Consider the following 17799-nt stretch of genomic DNA (forward strand, 5'->3'; position numbering starts at 1 on the left):
CAAAGCACACTATCCCCTCACTATCTCCTCACTATCACCCCCTCACTATCCCCTCACTATCCCCCACTATCCCCCTATCCCCTCACTATCCCCCACTATCACCCCCTCACTACCCCCTCACTATCCCCCCACTATCCCCCACTATCCCCTCACTATCCCCCTCACTATCCCCCTATCCCCCACTATCCCCCCACTATCACCCCCTCACTATCCCCCTATCCCCTCCACTATCCTCACTATCCCCCACTATCCCCTCACTATCCCTCACTATCCCCTCACTATCCCCTCACTATCCCCTATCCCTCACTATCCCCTCACTATCCCCCACTATCCCATCCCTCACTATCCCTCACTATCCCTCACTATCCTCACTATCCCCTCACTATCCCCCACTATCCCCTCACTATCCCCTCACTATCCCCCTATCCCCCACTATCACTATCCCTCACTATCACCTCACTATCACCTCCTCACCCCCACTATCCCCTCACTATCCCCTCACTATCCCCACTATCCCCCACTATCCCTCACTATCCCCTCACTATCCCCTCACTATCCCCACTCTACCCTATCCCTCACTATCTCACTATCGCCTCACTATCCCCTCACTATCCCCCACTCTATCCCCCCACTATCCCCTCACTATCCCCTCACTATCTCCTCACTATCCCCTCACTATCACTATCCCCTCACTATCCCCTCATCCCCTATCCCCTCCTATCTCCTCACTATCCCCACTCACTCATCCCCCACTATCCCCTCACTATCCCCCTCTATCCCCCACTATCCCCCACTATCCCCTCACTATCTCCTCACTATCACCTCACTATCCCCTCACTATCCCCCCCACTATCCCCCTCTATCCCCCACTATCCCCCACTATCTCCTCACTATCTCCTCACTATCCCTCACTATCCCCCCACTATCCCCCACTATCCCCCACTATCACCTCACTATCCCCCCACTATCCCCTCACTATCTCCTCACTATCACCTCACTATCCCCCCTATCCCCCCACTATCCCCCCCCCCACTATCCCCCCACTATCCCCCACTATCACCTCCCCACTATCCCCTCACTATCTCCTCACTATCACCTCACTATCCCCTCACTATCCCCCACTATCCCCCACTATCCCCCACTATCCCCCCCTCTCCTCTCTATCCCCTCACTATCACTATCCCCCACTATCCCCCACTATCCCCCCCACTATCCCCCACTATCCCCCACACCCCCTCATCCCCTCACTATCCCCCACTATCCCCCCCCCTACCCCCACTATCTCACTATCCCCCACTATCCCCCACTATCCCCTCACTATCCCCTCACTATCCCCTCACTATCCCCTCACTATCCTCTCACTCCCCCACTATCCCCTCACTATCCCCTCACTATCCCTCACTATCCCCTGACTATCCCCTCACTATCCCCTCACTATCCCCTGACCCCCTCACTATCCCCTCACTATCCCCCACTATCACTATCGCCTCACGATCACCTCACTATCACCTCCTCACTATCCCCTCACTATCCCCTCACTATCCCCACTCACTATCCCCACTCTATCCCCCCACTATCCCCTCACTATCTCCTCACTATCACCTCACTATCACCTCACTATCCCCACTCTATCCCCCACTATCCCCTCACTATCCCCTCACTATCCCCTCACTATCCCCTCACTATCCCCCACTATCCCCTCACTATCCTCTCACTATCCCACTATCCCTCACTATCCCCTCACTATCACCTCACTATCCCCTGACTATCCCTCACTATCCCCTCACTATCCCCTGACTATCCCCTCACTATCCCCTCACTATCCCCCCACTATCACTATCGCCTCACGATCACCTCACTATCACCCCTCACTATCCCCTCACTATCCCCTCACTATCCCCTCACTATCCCCACTCTATCCCCCCACTATCCCCTCACTATCCCTCACTATCCCCTCACTATCCCCTCACTATCCCCTCACTATCCCCTCACTATCCCCACTCTATCCCCCCACTATCCCCTCACTATCCCCTCACTATCTCCTCACTATCACCTCACTATCCCCTCACTATCCCCTCACTATCCCCTCACTATCCCCTCACTATCCCCTCACTATCCCCACTCTATCCCCCACTATCCCCTCACTATCTCCTCACTATCACCTCACTATCACCTCACTATCCCCACTCTATCCCCCACTATCCCCTCACTATCCCCTCACTATCTCCTCACTATCCCTCACTATCACTCATCACTATCACCTCCTCACTATCCCCTCACTATCCCCTCACTATCCCCTCACTATCCCCACTCTATCCCCCCACTATCCCCTCACTATCTCCTCACTATCACCTCACTATCACCTCACTATCCCCACTCTATCCCCCACTATCCCCTCACTATCCCCTCACTATCCCCTCACTATCCCCTCACTATCCCCTCACTATCCTCTCACTATCCCCTCACTATCCCCTCACTATCCCTCACTATCACCTCACTATCCCCTGACTATCCCCTCACTATCCCCTCACTATCCCCTGACTATCCCCTCACTATCCCCTCACTATCCCCCCACTATCACTATCGCCTCACGATCACCTGACTATCCCCTCACTATCCCCTCACTATCCCCCCACTATCACTATCCCCTCACTATCCCTCACTATCCCCTCACTATCACCTCACTATCCCCTGACTATCCCCTCACTATCACCTCACTATCCCCTGACTATCCCCTCACTATCCCCTCACTATCCCCTCACTATCCTCTCACTATCCCCTCACTATCCCTCACTATCCCCTCACTATCTCCTCACTATCCCCCCTCTATCCCCTCACTATCACCTCCTCACTATCCCCTCACTATCCCCCCACTATCACCACACTATCCCCACGCTGTCGCTACCAGAGATACCTCTCTCACTCGCAGCAACACACATGCTTGACCTTTTAACCTTTCACCTTGACCAATCCCAGGAGTCGTTGGTAACCGTATTGGACAGTGTTTTATGTCTCTGTATCTCTCCTGGTGTAGATGTGGTGCCCTGCTACTGTTGTCTGTTGTCTGCTGCTCATAGATGTTAAGTAGCGTTTTAGTGCTCGCCCACTTCCTGTGTCTTTGTTGTGTTTTATGTGCTTCCTGTGATGTAAACAACTAAATATGATGTCATCCAATCCAACGAATAAAGAATCTGCTGTGACGCTCCACGCCTCCTCGTCTGTCCGTCTGTCCGTCTGTCCGTGTGTCCGTCTGTCCGTCTGTCCGTCTGTCCGTCTGTAATTGCTCAGTATTTTCCCCTTCTTCTCACCTGTCTACAGTGGCCTACATTCAGGCTGGTCTTTCCACATTACTCCCATAGAAGAGTTACTACTACGATGAGGTTGTACGCCTCGTCTAGTTTAACCTCAGTGTTGTCAGTAGACAACCCCCTATGGACGATCCTCTGTAGCACAACCCATCTGGACGATCCTCTGTAGCACAACCCATCTGGACGATCCTCTGTAGCACAACCCATCTGGACGATCCTCTGTAGCACAACCCTCTATGGACGATCCTCTGTAGCACAACCCATCTGGACGATCCTCTGTAGCACAACCCATCTGGACGATCCTCTGTAGCACAACCCATCTGGACGATCCTCTGTAGCACAACCCATCTGGACGATCCTCTGTTGCACAACCCATATGGACGATCCTCTGTAGCACAACCCATATGGACGATCCTCTGTTGCACAACCCATCTGGACGATCCTCTGTAGCACAACCCATATGGACGATCCTCTGTTGCACAACCCATATGGACGATCCTCTGTAGCACAACCCATATGGACGATCCTCTGTTGCACAACCCATATGGACGATCCTCTGTTGCACAGCCCATATGGACGATCCTCTGTTGCACAACCCATATGGACGATCCTCTGTTGCACAACCCATATGGACGATCCTCTGTTGCACAACCCATATGGACGATCCTCTGTTGCACAACCCATATGGACGATCCTCTGTTGCACAATCCATATGGACGATCCTCTGTAGCACAACCCATCTGGACGATCCTCTGTAGCACAACCCATCTGGACGATCCTCTGTAGCACAACCCATCTGGACGATCCTCTGTAGCACAACCCATCTGCAGACAAGCTGTTGAACTCCTCTGCTGCCACTAGTGTGGTGGTGTGGTGGTGTGGAGGTGTGGTCTCATCGTATGGTGGTGTGGTGGTGTGGTCTCATCGTGTGGTGGTGTGGTGGTGTGGAGGTGTGGTCTCATCGTATGGTGGTGTGGAGGTGTGGTCTCATCGTATGGTGGTGTGGTCTCATCGTATGGTGGTGTGGTGGTGTGGTGGTGTGTTGGTGTGGTGGTGTGGTGGTGTGGTCTCATCGTATGGTGGTGTGGTCTCATCGTATGGTGGTGTGGTGGTGTGGAGGTGTGGTCTCATCGTATGGTGGTGTGGTGGTGTGGAGGTGTGGTCTCATCGTATGGAGGTGTGGTCTCATCGTATGGTGGTGTGGTGGTGTGGAGGTGTGGTCTCATCGTATGGAGGTGTGGTCTCATCGTATGGTGGTGTGGTGGTGTGGAGGTGTGGTCTCATCGTGTGGTGGTGTGGTGGTGTGGTCTCATCGTGTGGTGGTGTGGTGGTGTGGTCTCATCGTGTGGTGGTGTGGTGGTGTGGTGGTGTGGTCTCATCGTGTGGTGGTGTGGTGGTGTGGTCTCATCGTGTGGTGGTGTGGTCTCATCGTATGGAGGTGTGGTCTCATCGTATGGTGGTGTGGTGGTGTGGTGGTGTGGTCTCATCGTGTGGTGGTGTGGTGGTGTGGTCTCATCGTGTGGTGGTGTGGTGGTGTGGTGGTGTGGTCTCATCGTGTGGTGGTGTGGTGGTGTGGTCTCATCGTGTGGTGGTGTGGTGGTGTGGTCTCATCGTATGGTGGTGTGGTGGTGTGGAGGTGTGGTCTCATCGTGTGGTGGTGTGGTGGTGTGGTCTCATCGTATGGTGGTGTGGTCTCATCGTGTGGTGGTGTGGTGGTGTGGTGGTGTGGTCTCTTCGTGTGGTGGTGTGGTGGTGTGGAGGTGTGGTCTCATCGTGTGGTGGTGTGGTGGTGTGGTCTCTTCGTGTGGTGGTGTGGTGGTGTGGAGGTGTGGTCTCATCGTGTGGTGGTGTGGTGATGTGGTAATAATATAATAATAATAATATATGCCATTTAGCAGACGCTTTATCCAAAGCGACTTACAGTCATGTGTGCATACATTCTACGTATGGGTGGTCCCGGGGATCGAACCCACTACCCTGGCGTTACAAGCTCCATGCTCTACCAACTGAGCTTCAGAAACTACAGAAGGACCACACTGGTGGTGTGGTGGTGTGGTGGTGTGGTCTCATCGTGTGGTGGTGTGGTGGTGTGGTCTCATCGTGTGGTGGTGTGGTCTCATCGTGTGGTGGTGTGGTCTCATCGTGTGGTGATGTGGTGGTGTGGTCTCATCGTGTGGTGGTGTGGTGGTGTGGTCTCATCGTGTGGTGGTGTGGTCTCATCGTGTGGTGTTGTGGTCTCATCGTGTGGTGGTGTGGTGGTGTGGTGGTGTGGTGGTGTGGTCTCATCGTGTGGTGGTGTGGTCTCATCGTGTGGTGGTGTGGTCTCATCGTGTGGTGGTGTGGTGGTGTGGTGGTGTGGTGGTGTGGTGGTGTGGAGGTGTGGTGGTGTGGTGGTGTGGTGGTGTGGTCTCATCGTGTGGTGGTGTGGTCTCATCGTGTGGTGGTGTGGTGGTGTGGTGGTGTGGAGGTGTGGTGGTGTGGAGGTGTGGTGGTGTGGTGGTGTGGTCTCATCGTGTGGTGGTGTGGTCTCATCGTGTGGTGGTGTGGTGGTGTGGTCTCATCGTGTGGTGGTGTGGTGGTGTGGTCTCATCGTGTGGTGGTGTGGTGGTGTGGTAGTGTGGAGGTGTGGTGGTGTGGTGGTGTTGTGGTGTGGTGGTGTGGTCTCATCGTGTGGTGGTGTGGAGGTGTGGTGGTGTGGTGGTGTGGTCTCATTGTGTGGTGGTATGTTCCTGTTCCATGTGCCTCCTCTAGACGCCTCTTCTAGACTCCTCCTCTAGACGCCTCTTCTAGACTCCTTTATCTCAAGTAGAAATAGAATGTCACATTTCCATTTCTATGCTATCTAGCTCTATACTATCTAGCTCTATGTTGTTTAGCTCCATGCTGTCTAGTTATATGTTGCCTAGCTCTATGCTAGCTCTATGCTGTCTAGCTCTGTGTTGTCTAGCTCTATGTTGTCTAGCTCTATGCTGTCTAGCTCTATGCTGTCTAGCTCTATGTTGTCTATCTCTATGTTGTCTAGCTCTATGCTAAAATAATCAGCATAAAGTGACTTTCCTCTTTTCTCTCTCCTTTCCTCTTTTCTCTCTCCTTTCCTCTTTCCCTCTCTCCTTTTCTCTTTTCCCTCTCTCCTTTCCTCTTTCCCTCTCTCCTTTTCTCTTTTCTCTCTCTCCTTTCCTCTTTCCCTCTCCTTTTCTCTTTCCCTCTCTCTTTCCCTCTCTCTTTCCCTCTCTCCTTTTCTCTTTCCCTCTCTCTTTCCCTCTCTCTTTTTCTCTTTCCCTCTCTCTTTCCCTCTCTCTTTTCCTCTCTTTCTCTTTCCCTCTCTTTTCCCTCTCTCTTTTTCTCTTTCCCTCTCTTTTCCCTCTCTCTTTTTCTCTTTCCCTCTCTTTTCCTCTCTCCTTTCCTTTTCCCTCTCTCCTTTCTCTTTCCCTCTCTCTTCCTCTTTCCCTCTCTCCTTTTCTCTTTCCCTCTCTTTCCCTCTCTCCTTTCTCTTTCCCTCTCTCCTTTCTCTTTCCCTCTCTCCTTTCCTCTTTCCCTCTCTCCTTTTCTCTTTCCCTCTCTCTTTCCCTCTCTCCTTTCTCTTCCCTCTCTCCTTTTCTCTTTCCCTCTCTCCTTTTCTCTTTCCCTCTCTCCTTTTCTCTTTCCCTCTCTCTTTCCCTCTCTCCTTTTCTCTTTCCCTCTCTCTTTCCCTCTCTCCTTTTCTCTTTCCCTCTCTCCTTCTTTCCATGTCTTTCCACTGTCCCTTTTCCCTCATGTCCTTCTCAAACCCCCAACCCCTTCCTCCAGCCTGACCCAGCCAGGGGGGGTGAAGATCGACCAGACCGACCCGACCACGGTGGAGGCTCTGGTGGGACAGACGGTGGTGTTACCCTGCAGAGTCTCTCCAGCTCCGTCCTCCACCATCATAGTGGAGTGGAGGAAGGATGGAGTCCCTCTCACTACCTTTAGGTGAACACACTACATTTTTGACATGTTAATCATTTAGCACACGCTCTTATCCAGAGCAACTTACAGCCGTTGAAGGTAGCGAGCCGTATGTCAGCCGAGCCGAGCCGTATGTCAGCCGAGCCGTATGTCAGCCGAGCCGTATGTCAGCCGAGCCGTATGTCAGCCGAGCCGTATGTCAGCCGAGCGAGCCGTATGTCAGCCGAGCCGAGCCGTATGTCAGCCGAGCCGAGCCGTATGTCAGCCGAGCCGAGCCGTATGTCAGCCGAGCCGTATGTCAGCCGAGCCGTATGTCAGCCGAGCGAGCCGTATGTCAGCCGAGCCGAGCCGTATGTCAGCCGAGCCGTATGTCAGCCGAGCCGTATGTCAGCCGAGCCGAGCCGTATGTCAGCCGAGCCGAGCCGTATGTCAGCCGAGCCGTATGTCAGCCGAGCCGAGCCGTATGTCAGCCGAGCCGAGCCGTATGTCAGCCGAGCCGTATGTCAGCCGAGCCGAGCCGTATGTCAGCCGAGCCGAGCCGTATGTCAGCCGAGCCGAGCCGTATGTCAGCCGAGCCGTATGTCAGCCGAGCCGTATGTCAGCCGAGCCGTATGTCAGCCGAGCCGAGCCGTATGTCAGCCGAGCCGAGCCGTATGTCAGCCGAGCCGAGCCGTATGTCAGCCGAGCCGAGCCGTATGTCAGCCAGCCGTATGTCAGCCGAGCCGAGCCGTATGTCAGCCGAGCCGAGCCGTATGTCAGCCGAGCCGAGCCGTATGTCAGATGGTGATGCTGTCAGATGTACCGTTGAAGTGGGAAGTTTACATCCACTTAGGTTGGAGTCATTAAAACTAGTTTACATCCACTTAGGTTGGAGTCATTAAAACTAGTTTACATCCACTTAGGTTGGAGTCATTAAAACTAGTTTACATCCACTTAGGTTGGAGTCATTAAAACTAGTTTACATACACTTAGGTTGGAGTCATTAAAACTAGTTTACATCCACTTAGGTTGGAGTCATTAAAACTAGTTTACATACACTTAGGTTGGAGTCATTAAAACTAGTTTACATACACTTAGGTTGGAGTCATTAATACTAGTTTACATCCACTTAGGTTGGAGTCATTAAAACTAGTTTACATACACTTAGGTTGGAGTCATTAAAACTAGTTTACATACACTTAGGTTGGAGTCATTAAAACTAGTTTACATACACTTAGGTTGGAGTCATTAAAACTAGTTTACATACACTTAGGTTGGAGTCATTAAAACTAGTTTACATACACTGAGGTTGGAGTCATTAAAACTAGTTTACATCCACTTAGGTTGGAGTCATTAAAACTAGTTTACATCCACTTAGGTTGGAGTCATTAAAACTAGTTTACATCCACTTAGGTTGGAGTCATTAAAACTAGTTTACATACACTTAGGTTGGAGTCATTAAAACTAGTTTACATCCACTTAGGTTGGAGTCATTAAAACTAGTTTACATACACTTAGGTTGGAGTCATTAACTAGTTTACATACACTTAGGTTGGAGTCATTAAACTAGTTTACATACACTGAGGTTGGAGTCATTAAAACTAGTTTACATCCACTTAGGTTGGAGTCATTAAAACTAGTTTACATACACTTAGGTTGGAGTCATTAAAACTAGTTTACATCCACTTAGGTTGGAGTCATTAAAACTAGTTTACATCCACTTAGGTTGGAGTCATTAAAACTAGTTTACATCCACTTAGGTTGGAGTCATTAAAACTAGTTTACATACACTTAGGTTGGAGTCATTAAAACTAGTTTACATCCACTTAGGTTGGAGTCATTAAAACTAGTTTACATACACTTAGGTTGGAGTCATTAAAACTAGTTTACATACACTTAGGTTGGAGTCATTAAAACTAGTTTACATCCACTTAGGTTGGAGTCATTAAAACTAGTTTACATACATTAAAACTTTTACATCCACTTAGGTTGGAGTCATTAAAACTAGTTTACATCCACTTAGGTTGGAGTCATTAAAACTAGTTTACATCCACTTAGGTTGGAGTCATTAAAACTAGTTTACATACACTTAGGTTGGAGTCATTAAAACTAGTTTACATCCACTTAGGTTGGAGTCATTAAAACTAGTTTACATCCACTTAGGTTGGAGTCATTAAAACTAGTTTACATACACTTAGGTTGGAGTCATTAAAACTAGTTTACATCCACTTAGGTTGGAGTCATTAAAACTAGTTTACATCCACTTAGGTTGGAGTCATTAAAACTAGTTTACATACACTTAGGTTGGAGTCATTAAAACTAGTTTACATACACTTAGGTTGGAGTCATTAAAACTAGTTTACATACACTTAGGTTGGAGTCATTAAAACTAGTTTACATACACTTAGGTTGGAGTCATTAAAACTAGTTTACATACACTTAGGTTGGAGTCATTAAAACTAGTTTACATACACTTAGGTTGGAGTCATTAAAACTAGTTTACATCCACTTAGGTTGGAGTCATTAAAACTAGTTTACATACACTTAGGTTGGAGTCATTAAAACTAGTTTACATCCACTTAGGTTGGAGTCATTAAAACTAGTTTACATACACTTAGGTTGGAGTCATTAAAACTAGTTTACATACACTTAGGTTGGAGTCATTAAAACTAGTTTACATACACTTAGGTTGGAGTCATTAAAACTAGTTTACATACACTTAGGTTGGAGTCATTAAAACTAGTTTACATCCACTTAGGTTGGAGTCATTAAAACTAGTTTACATACACTTAGGTTGGAGTCATTAAAACTAGTTTACATACACTTAGGTTGGAGTCATTAAAACTAGTTTACATACACTTAGGTTGGAGTCATTAAAACTAGTTTACATCCACTTAGGTTGGAGTCATTAAAACTAGTTTACATCCACTTAGGTTGGAGTCATTAAAACTAGTTTACATACACTTAGGTTGGAGTCATTAAAACTAGTTTACATACACTTAGGTTGGAGTCATTAAAACTAGTTTACATACACTTAGGTTGGAGTCATTAAAACTAGTTTACATCCACTTAGGTTGGAGTCATTAAAACTAGTTTACATCCACTTAGGTTGGAGTCATTAAAACTAGTTTACATCCACTTAGGTTGGAGTCATTAAAACTAGTTTACATACACTTAGGTTGGAGGTTGGAGTCATTAAAACTAGTTTACATCCACTTAGGTTGGAGTCATTAAAACTAGTTTACATCCACTTAGGTTGGAGTCATTAAATCTAGTTTACATACACTCAGGTTGGAGTCATTAAAACTAGTTTACATACACTTAGGTTGGAGTCATTAAAACTAGTTTACATCCACTTAGGTTGGAGTCATTAAAACTAGTTTACATACACTTAGGTTGGAGTCATTAAAACTAGTTTACATCCACTTAGGTTGGAGTCATTAAAACTAGTTTACATCCACTTAGGTTGGAGTCATTAAAACTAGTTTACATCCACTTAGGTTGGAGTCATTAAAACTAGTTTACATACACTTAGGTTGGAGTCATTAAAACTAGTTTACATCCACTTAGGTTGGAGTCATTAAAACTAGTTTACATACACTTAGGTTGGAGTCATTAAAACTAGTTTACATACACTTAGGTTGGAGTCATTAAAACTAGTTTACATCCACTTAGGTTGGAGTCATTAAAACTAGTTTACATACACTTAGGTTGGAGTCATTAAAACTAGTTTACATCCACTTAGGTTGGAGTCATTAAAACTAGTTTACATCCACTTAGGTTGGAGTCATTAAAACTAGTTTACATACACTTAGGTTGGAGTCATTAAAACTAGTTTACATACACTTAGGTTGGAGTCATTAAAACTAGTTTACATCCACTTAGGTTGGAGTCATTAAAACTAGTTTACATACACTTAGGTTGGAGTCATTAAAACTAGTTTACATACACTTAGGTTGGAGTCATTAAAACTAGTTTACATACACTTAGGTTGGAGTCATTAAAACTAGTTTACATCCACTTAGGTTGGAGTCATTAAAACTAGTTTACATCCACTTAGGTTGGAGTCATTAAAACTAGTTTACATACACTTAGGTTGGAGTCATTAAAACTAGTTTACATCCACTTAGGTTGGAGTCATTAAAACTAGTTTACATCCACTTAGGTTGGAGTCATTAGATCTAGTTTACATACACTCAGGTTGGAGTCATTAAAACTAGTTTACATACACTTAGGTTGGAGTCATTAAAACTAGTTTACATCCACTTAGGTTGGAGTCATTAAAACTAGTTTACATACACTTAGGTTGGAGTCATTAAAACTAGTTTACATACACTTAGGTTGGAGTCATTAAAACTAGTTTACATACACTTAGGTTGGAGTCATTAACTAGTTTACATACACTTAGGTTGGAGTCATTAAACTAGTTTACATACACTGAGGTTGGAGTCATTAAAACTAGTTTACATCCACTTAGGTTGGAGTCATTAAAACTAGTTTACATACACTTAGTTTGGAGTCATTAAAACTAGTTTACATCCACTTAGGTTGGAGTCATTAAAACTAGTTTACATACACTTAGGTTGGAGTCATTAAAACTAGTTTACATCCACTTAGGTTGGAGTCATTAAAACTAGTTTACATCCACTTAGGTTGGAGTCATTAAAACTAGTTTACATACACTTAGGTTGGAGTCATTAAAACTAGTTTACATCCACTTAGGTTGGAGTCATTAAAACTAGTTTACATACACTTAGGTTGGAGTCATTAAAACTAGTTTACATCCACTTAGGTTGGAGTCATTAAAACTAGTTTACATACACTTAGGTTGGAGTCATTAAAACTAGTTTACATCCACTTAGGTTGGAGTCATTAAAACTAGTTTACATACACTTAGGTTGGAGTCATTAAAACTAGTTTACATCCACTTAGGTTGGAGTCATTAAAACTAGTTTACATCCACTTAGGTTGGAGTCATTAAAACTAGTTTACATCCACTTAGGTTGGAGTCATTAAAACTAGTTTACATCCACTCAGGTTGGAGTCATTAAAACTAGTTTACATACACTTAGGTTGGAGTCATTAAAACTAGTTTACATACACTTAGGTTGGAGTCATTAAAACTAGTTTACATACACTTAGGTTGGAGTCATTAAAACTAGTTTACATCCACTTAGGTTGGAGTCATTAAAACTAGTTTACATCCACTTAGGTTGGAGTCATTAAAACTAGTTTACATCCACTTAGGTTGGAGTCATTAAAACTAGTTTACATCCACTCAGGTTGGAGTCATTAAAACTAGTTTACATCCACTCAGGTTGGAGTCATTAAAACTAGTTTACATCCACTTAGGTTGGAGTCATTAAAACTAGTTTACATCCACTTAGGTTGGAGTCATTAAAACTAGTTTACATACACTTAGGTTGGAGTCATTAAAACTAGTTTACATACACTTAGGTTGGAGTCATTAAAACTAGTTTACATCCACTTAGGTTGGAGTCATTAAAACTAGTTTACATCCACTTAGGTTGGAGTCATTAAAACTAGTTTACATCCACTTAGGTTGGAGTCATTAAAACTAGTTTACATCCACTTAGGTTGGAGTCATTAAAACTAGTTTACATCCACTTAGGTTGGAGTCATTAAAACTAGTTTACATCCACTTAGGTTGGAGTCATTAAAACTAGTTTACATCCACTTAGGTTGGAGTCATTAAAACTAGTTTACATCCACTTAGGTTGGAGTCATTAAAACTAGTTTACATCCACTTAGGTTGGAGTCATTAAAACTAGTTTACATCCACTTTACATCCACTTAGGTTGGAGTCATTAAAACTAGTTTACATCCACTGAGGTTGGAGTCATTAAAACTAGTTTACATCCACTGAGGTTGGAGTCATTAAAACTAGTTTACATCCACTTAGGTTGGAGTCATTAAAACTAGTTTACATACACTGAGGTTGGAGTCATTAAAACTAGTTTACATACACTGAGGTTGGAGTCATTAAAACTAGTTTACATCCACTGAGGTTGGAGTCATTAAAACTAGTTTACATCCACTTAGGTTGGAGTCATTAAAACTAGTTTACATCCACTTAGGTTGGAGTCATTAAAACTAGTTTACATCCACTCAGGTTGGAGTCATTAAAACTAGTTTACATCCACTCAGGTTGGAGTCATTAAAACTAGTTTACATACACTTAGGTTGGAGTCATTAAAACTAGTTTACATACACTTAGGTTGGAGTCATTAAAACTAGTTTACATACACTTAGGTTGGAGTCATTAAAACTAGTTTACATCCACTTAGGTTGGAGTCATTAAAACTAGTTTACATCCACTTAGGTTGGAGTCATTAAAACTAGTTTACATCCACTCAGGTTGGAGTCATTAAAACTAGTTTACATCCACTCAGGTTGGAGTCATTAAAACTAGTTTACATCCACTTAGGTTGGAGTCATTAAAACTAGTTTACATCCACTTAGGTTGGAGTCATTAAAACTAGTTTACATCCACTGAGGTTGGAGTCATTAAAACTAGTTTACATCCACTTAGGTTGGAGTCATTAAAACTAGTTTACATCCACTTAGGTTGGAGTCATTAAAACTAGTTTACATACACTTAGGTTGGAGTCATTAAAACTAGTTTACATCCACTTAGGTTGGAGTCATTAAAACTAGTTTACATCCACTTAGGTTGGAGTCATTAAAACTAGTTTACATCCACTTAGGTTGGAGTCATTAAAACTAGTTTACATCCACTTAGGTTGGAGTCATTAAAACTAGTTTACATCCACTCAGGTTGGAGTCATTAAAACTAGTTTACATCCACTCAGGTTGGAGTCATTAAAACTAGTTTACATACACTTAGGTTGGAGTCATTAAAACTAGTTTACATACACTTAGGTTGGAGTCATTAAAACTAGTTTACATACACTTAGGTTGGAGTCATTAAAACTAGTTTACATCCACTTAGGTTGGAGTCATTAAAACTAGTTTACATCCACTCAGGTTGGAGTCATTAAAACTAGTTTACATCCACTCAGGTTGGAGTCATTAAAACTAGTTTACATCCACTCAGGTTGGAGTCATTAAAACTAGTTTACATCCACTTAGGTTGGAGTCATTAAAACTAGTTTACATCCACTTAGGTTGGAGTCATTAAAACTAGTTTACATCCACTTAGGTTGGAGTCATTAAAACTAGTTTACATCCACTTAGGTTGGAGTCATTAAAACTAGTTTACATCCACTTAGGTTGGAGTCATTAAAACTAGTTTACATCCACTTAGGTTGGAGTCATTAAAACTAGTTTACATACACTTAGGTTGGAGTCATTAAAACTAGTTTACATCCACTTAGGTTGGAGTCATTAAAACTAGTTTACATCCACTTAGGTTGGAGTCATTAAAACTAGTTTACATCCACTTAGGTTGGAGTCATTAAAACTAGTTTACATCCACTTAGGTTGGAGTCATTAAAACTAGTTTACATCCACTTAGGTTGGAGTCATTAAAACTAGTTTACATCCACTTAGGTTGGAGTCATTAAAACTAGTTTACATCCACTTAGGTTGGAGTCATTAAAACTAGTTTACATCCACTTAGGTTGGAGTCATTAAAACTAGTTTACATCCACTTAGGTTGGAGTCATTAAAACTAGTTTACATCCACTGAGGTTGGAGTCATTAAAACTAGTTTACATCCACTTAGGTTGGAGTCATTAAAACTAGTTTACATCCACTTAGGTTGGAGTCATTAAAACTAGTTTACATACACTGAGGTTGGAGTCATTAAAACTAGTTTACATACACTTAGGTTGGAGTCATTAAAACTAGTTTACATACACTCAGGTTGGAGTCATTAAAACTAGTTTACATCCACTTAGGTTGGAGTCATTAAAACTAGTTTACATCCACTTAGGTTGGAGTCATTAAAACTAGTTTACATCCACTCAGGTTGGAGTCATTAAAACTAGTTTACATCCACTCAGGTTGGAGTCATTAAAACTAGTTTACATACACTTAGGTTGGAGTCATTAAAACTAGTTTACATACACTTAGGTTGGAGTCATTAAAACTAGTTTACATACACTTAGGTTGGAGTCATTAAAACTAGTTTACATACACTTAGGTTGGAGTCATTAAAACTAGTTTACATCCACTCAGGTTGGAGTCATTAAAACTAGTTTACATCCACTCAGGTTGGAGTCATTAAAACTAGTTTACATCCACTCAGGTTGGAGTCATTAAAACTAGTTTACATCCACTTAGGTTGGAGTCATTAAAACTAGTTTACATCCACTTAGGTTGGAGTCATTAAAACTAGTTTACATACACTTAGGTTGGGGTCATTAAAACTAGTTTACATCCACTTAGGTTGGAGTCATTAAAACTAGTTTACATCCACTTAGGTTGGAGTCATTAAAACTAGTTTACATCCACTTAGGTTGGAGTCATTAAAACTAGTTTACATCCACTTAGGTTGGAGTCATTAAAACTAGTTTACATCCACTTAGGTTGGAGTCATTAAAACTAGTTTACATCCACTTAGGTTGGAGTCATTAAAACTAGTTTACATCCACTTAGGTTGGAGTCATTAAAACTAGTTTACATCCACTTAGGTTGGAGTCATTAAAACTAGTTTACATCCACTTAGGTTGGAGTCATTAAAACTAGTTTACATCCACTTAGGTTGGAGTCATTAAAACTAGTTTACATCCACTTAGGTTGGAGTCATTAAAACTAGTTTACATCCACTTAGGTTGGAGTCATTAAAACTAGTTTACATCCACTTAGGTTGGAGTCATTAAAACTAGTTTACATCCACTCAGGTTGGAGTCATTAAAACTAGTTTACATCCACTTAGGTTGGAGTCATTAAAACTAGTTTACATCCACTCAGGTTGGAGTCATTAAAACTAGTTTACATCCACTCAGGTTGGAGTCATTAAAACTAGTTTACATCCACTCAGGTTGGAGTCATTAAAACTAGTTTACATCCACTTAGGTTGGAGTCATTAAAACTAGTTTACATCCACTTAGGTTGGAGTCATTAAAACTAGTTTACATCCACTCAGGTTGGAGTCATTAAAACTAGTTTACATCCACTTAGGTTGGAGTCATTAAAACTAGTTTACATCCACTTAGGTTGGAGTCATTAAAACTAGTTTACATCCACTCAGGTTGGAGTCATTAGATCTAGTTTACATCCACTCAGGTTGGAGTCATTAGATCTAGTTTACATACACTTAGGTTGGAGTCATTAAAACTAGTTTACATCCACTTAGGTTGGAGTCATTAAAACTAGTTTACATACACTTAGGTTGGAGTCATTAAAACTAGTTTACATCCACTTAGGTTGGAGTCATTAAAACTAGTTTACATCCACTTAGGTTGGAGTCATTAAAACTAGTTTACATCCACTTAGGTTGGAGTCATTAAAACTAGTTTACATACACTTAGGTTGGAGTCATTAAAACTAGTTTACATCCACTCAGGTTGGAGTCATTAAAACTAGTTTACATCGACTTAGGTTGGAGTCATTAAAACTAGTTTACATCGACTTAGGTTGGAGTCATTAAAACTAGTTTACATCCACTTAGGTTGGAGTCATTAAAACTAGTTTACATCCACTTAGGTTGGAGTCATTAAAACTAGTTTACATCCACTTAGGTTGGAGTCATTAAAACTAGTTTACATCCACTTAGGTTGGAGTCATTAAAACTAGTTTACATACACTCAGGTTGGAGTCATTAAAACTAGTTTACATACACTCAGGTTGGAGTCATTAAAACTAGTTTACATACACTCAGGTTGGAGTCATTAAAACTAGTTTACATACACTTAGGTTGGAGTCATTAAAACTAGTTTACATCCACTTAGGTTGGAGTCATTAAAACTAGTTTACATACACTTAGGTTGGAGTCATTAAAACTAGTTTACATACACTTAGGTTGGAGTCATTAAAACTAGTTTACATACACTTAGGTTGGAGTCATTAAAACTAGTTTACATCCACTCAGGTTGGAGTCATTAAAACTAGTTTACATCCACTTAGGTTGGAGTCATTAAAACTAGTTTACATCCACTTAGGTTGGAGTCATTAAAACTAGTTTACATCCACTCAGGTTGGAGTCATTAAAACTAGTTTACATCCACTCAGGTTGGAGTCATTAAAACTAGTTTACATCCACTTAGGTTGGAGTCATTAAAACTAGTTTACATACACTTAGGTTGGAGTCATTAAAACTAGTTTACATCCACTTAGGTTGGAGTCATTAAAACTAGTTTACATCCACTTAGGTTGGAGTCATTAAAACTAGTTTACATCCACTCAGGTTGGAGTCATTAAAACTAGTTTACATCCACTTAGGTTGGAGTCATTAAAACTAGTTTACATCCACTTAGGTTGGAGTCATTAAAACTAGTTTACATCCACTTAGGTTGGAGTCATTAAAACTAGTTTACATACACTCAGGTTGGAGTCATTAAAACTAGTTTACATCCACTCAGGTTGGAGTCATTAAAACTAGTTTACATCCACTCAGGTTGGAGTCATTAAAACTAGTTTACATACACTTAGGTTGGAGTCA

At 42.9% G+C, this 17799-nt stretch overlaps 1 protein-coding gene across 2 annotated transcripts in view; it reads left to right on the forward strand.

Annotated features, from left to right (window-relative positions):
- LOC124002203 (papilin-like) overlaps positions 1-17799 on the forward strand; it is a 131200-nt gene that overhangs the window by 91713 nt on the left and 21688 nt on the right. For both annotated transcript variants that reach the window (XM_046309547.1, XM_046309548.1), the window contains one exon: positions 7095-7256. In XM_046309547.1, the coding sequence (XP_046165503.1) occupies positions 7095-7256 (162 nt within the window). The remainder of the gene's footprint in view (positions 1-7094; positions 7257-17799) is intronic.

The sequence above is a fragment of the Oncorhynchus gorbuscha genome, linkage group LG17 (assembly GCF_021184085.1).
Source record: "Oncorhynchus gorbuscha isolate QuinsamMale2020 ecotype Even-year linkage group LG17, OgorEven_v1.0, whole genome shotgun sequence".
In the NCBI taxonomy this organism is placed as follows: domain Eukaryota; kingdom Metazoa; phylum Chordata; class Actinopteri; order Salmoniformes; family Salmonidae; genus Oncorhynchus; species Oncorhynchus gorbuscha.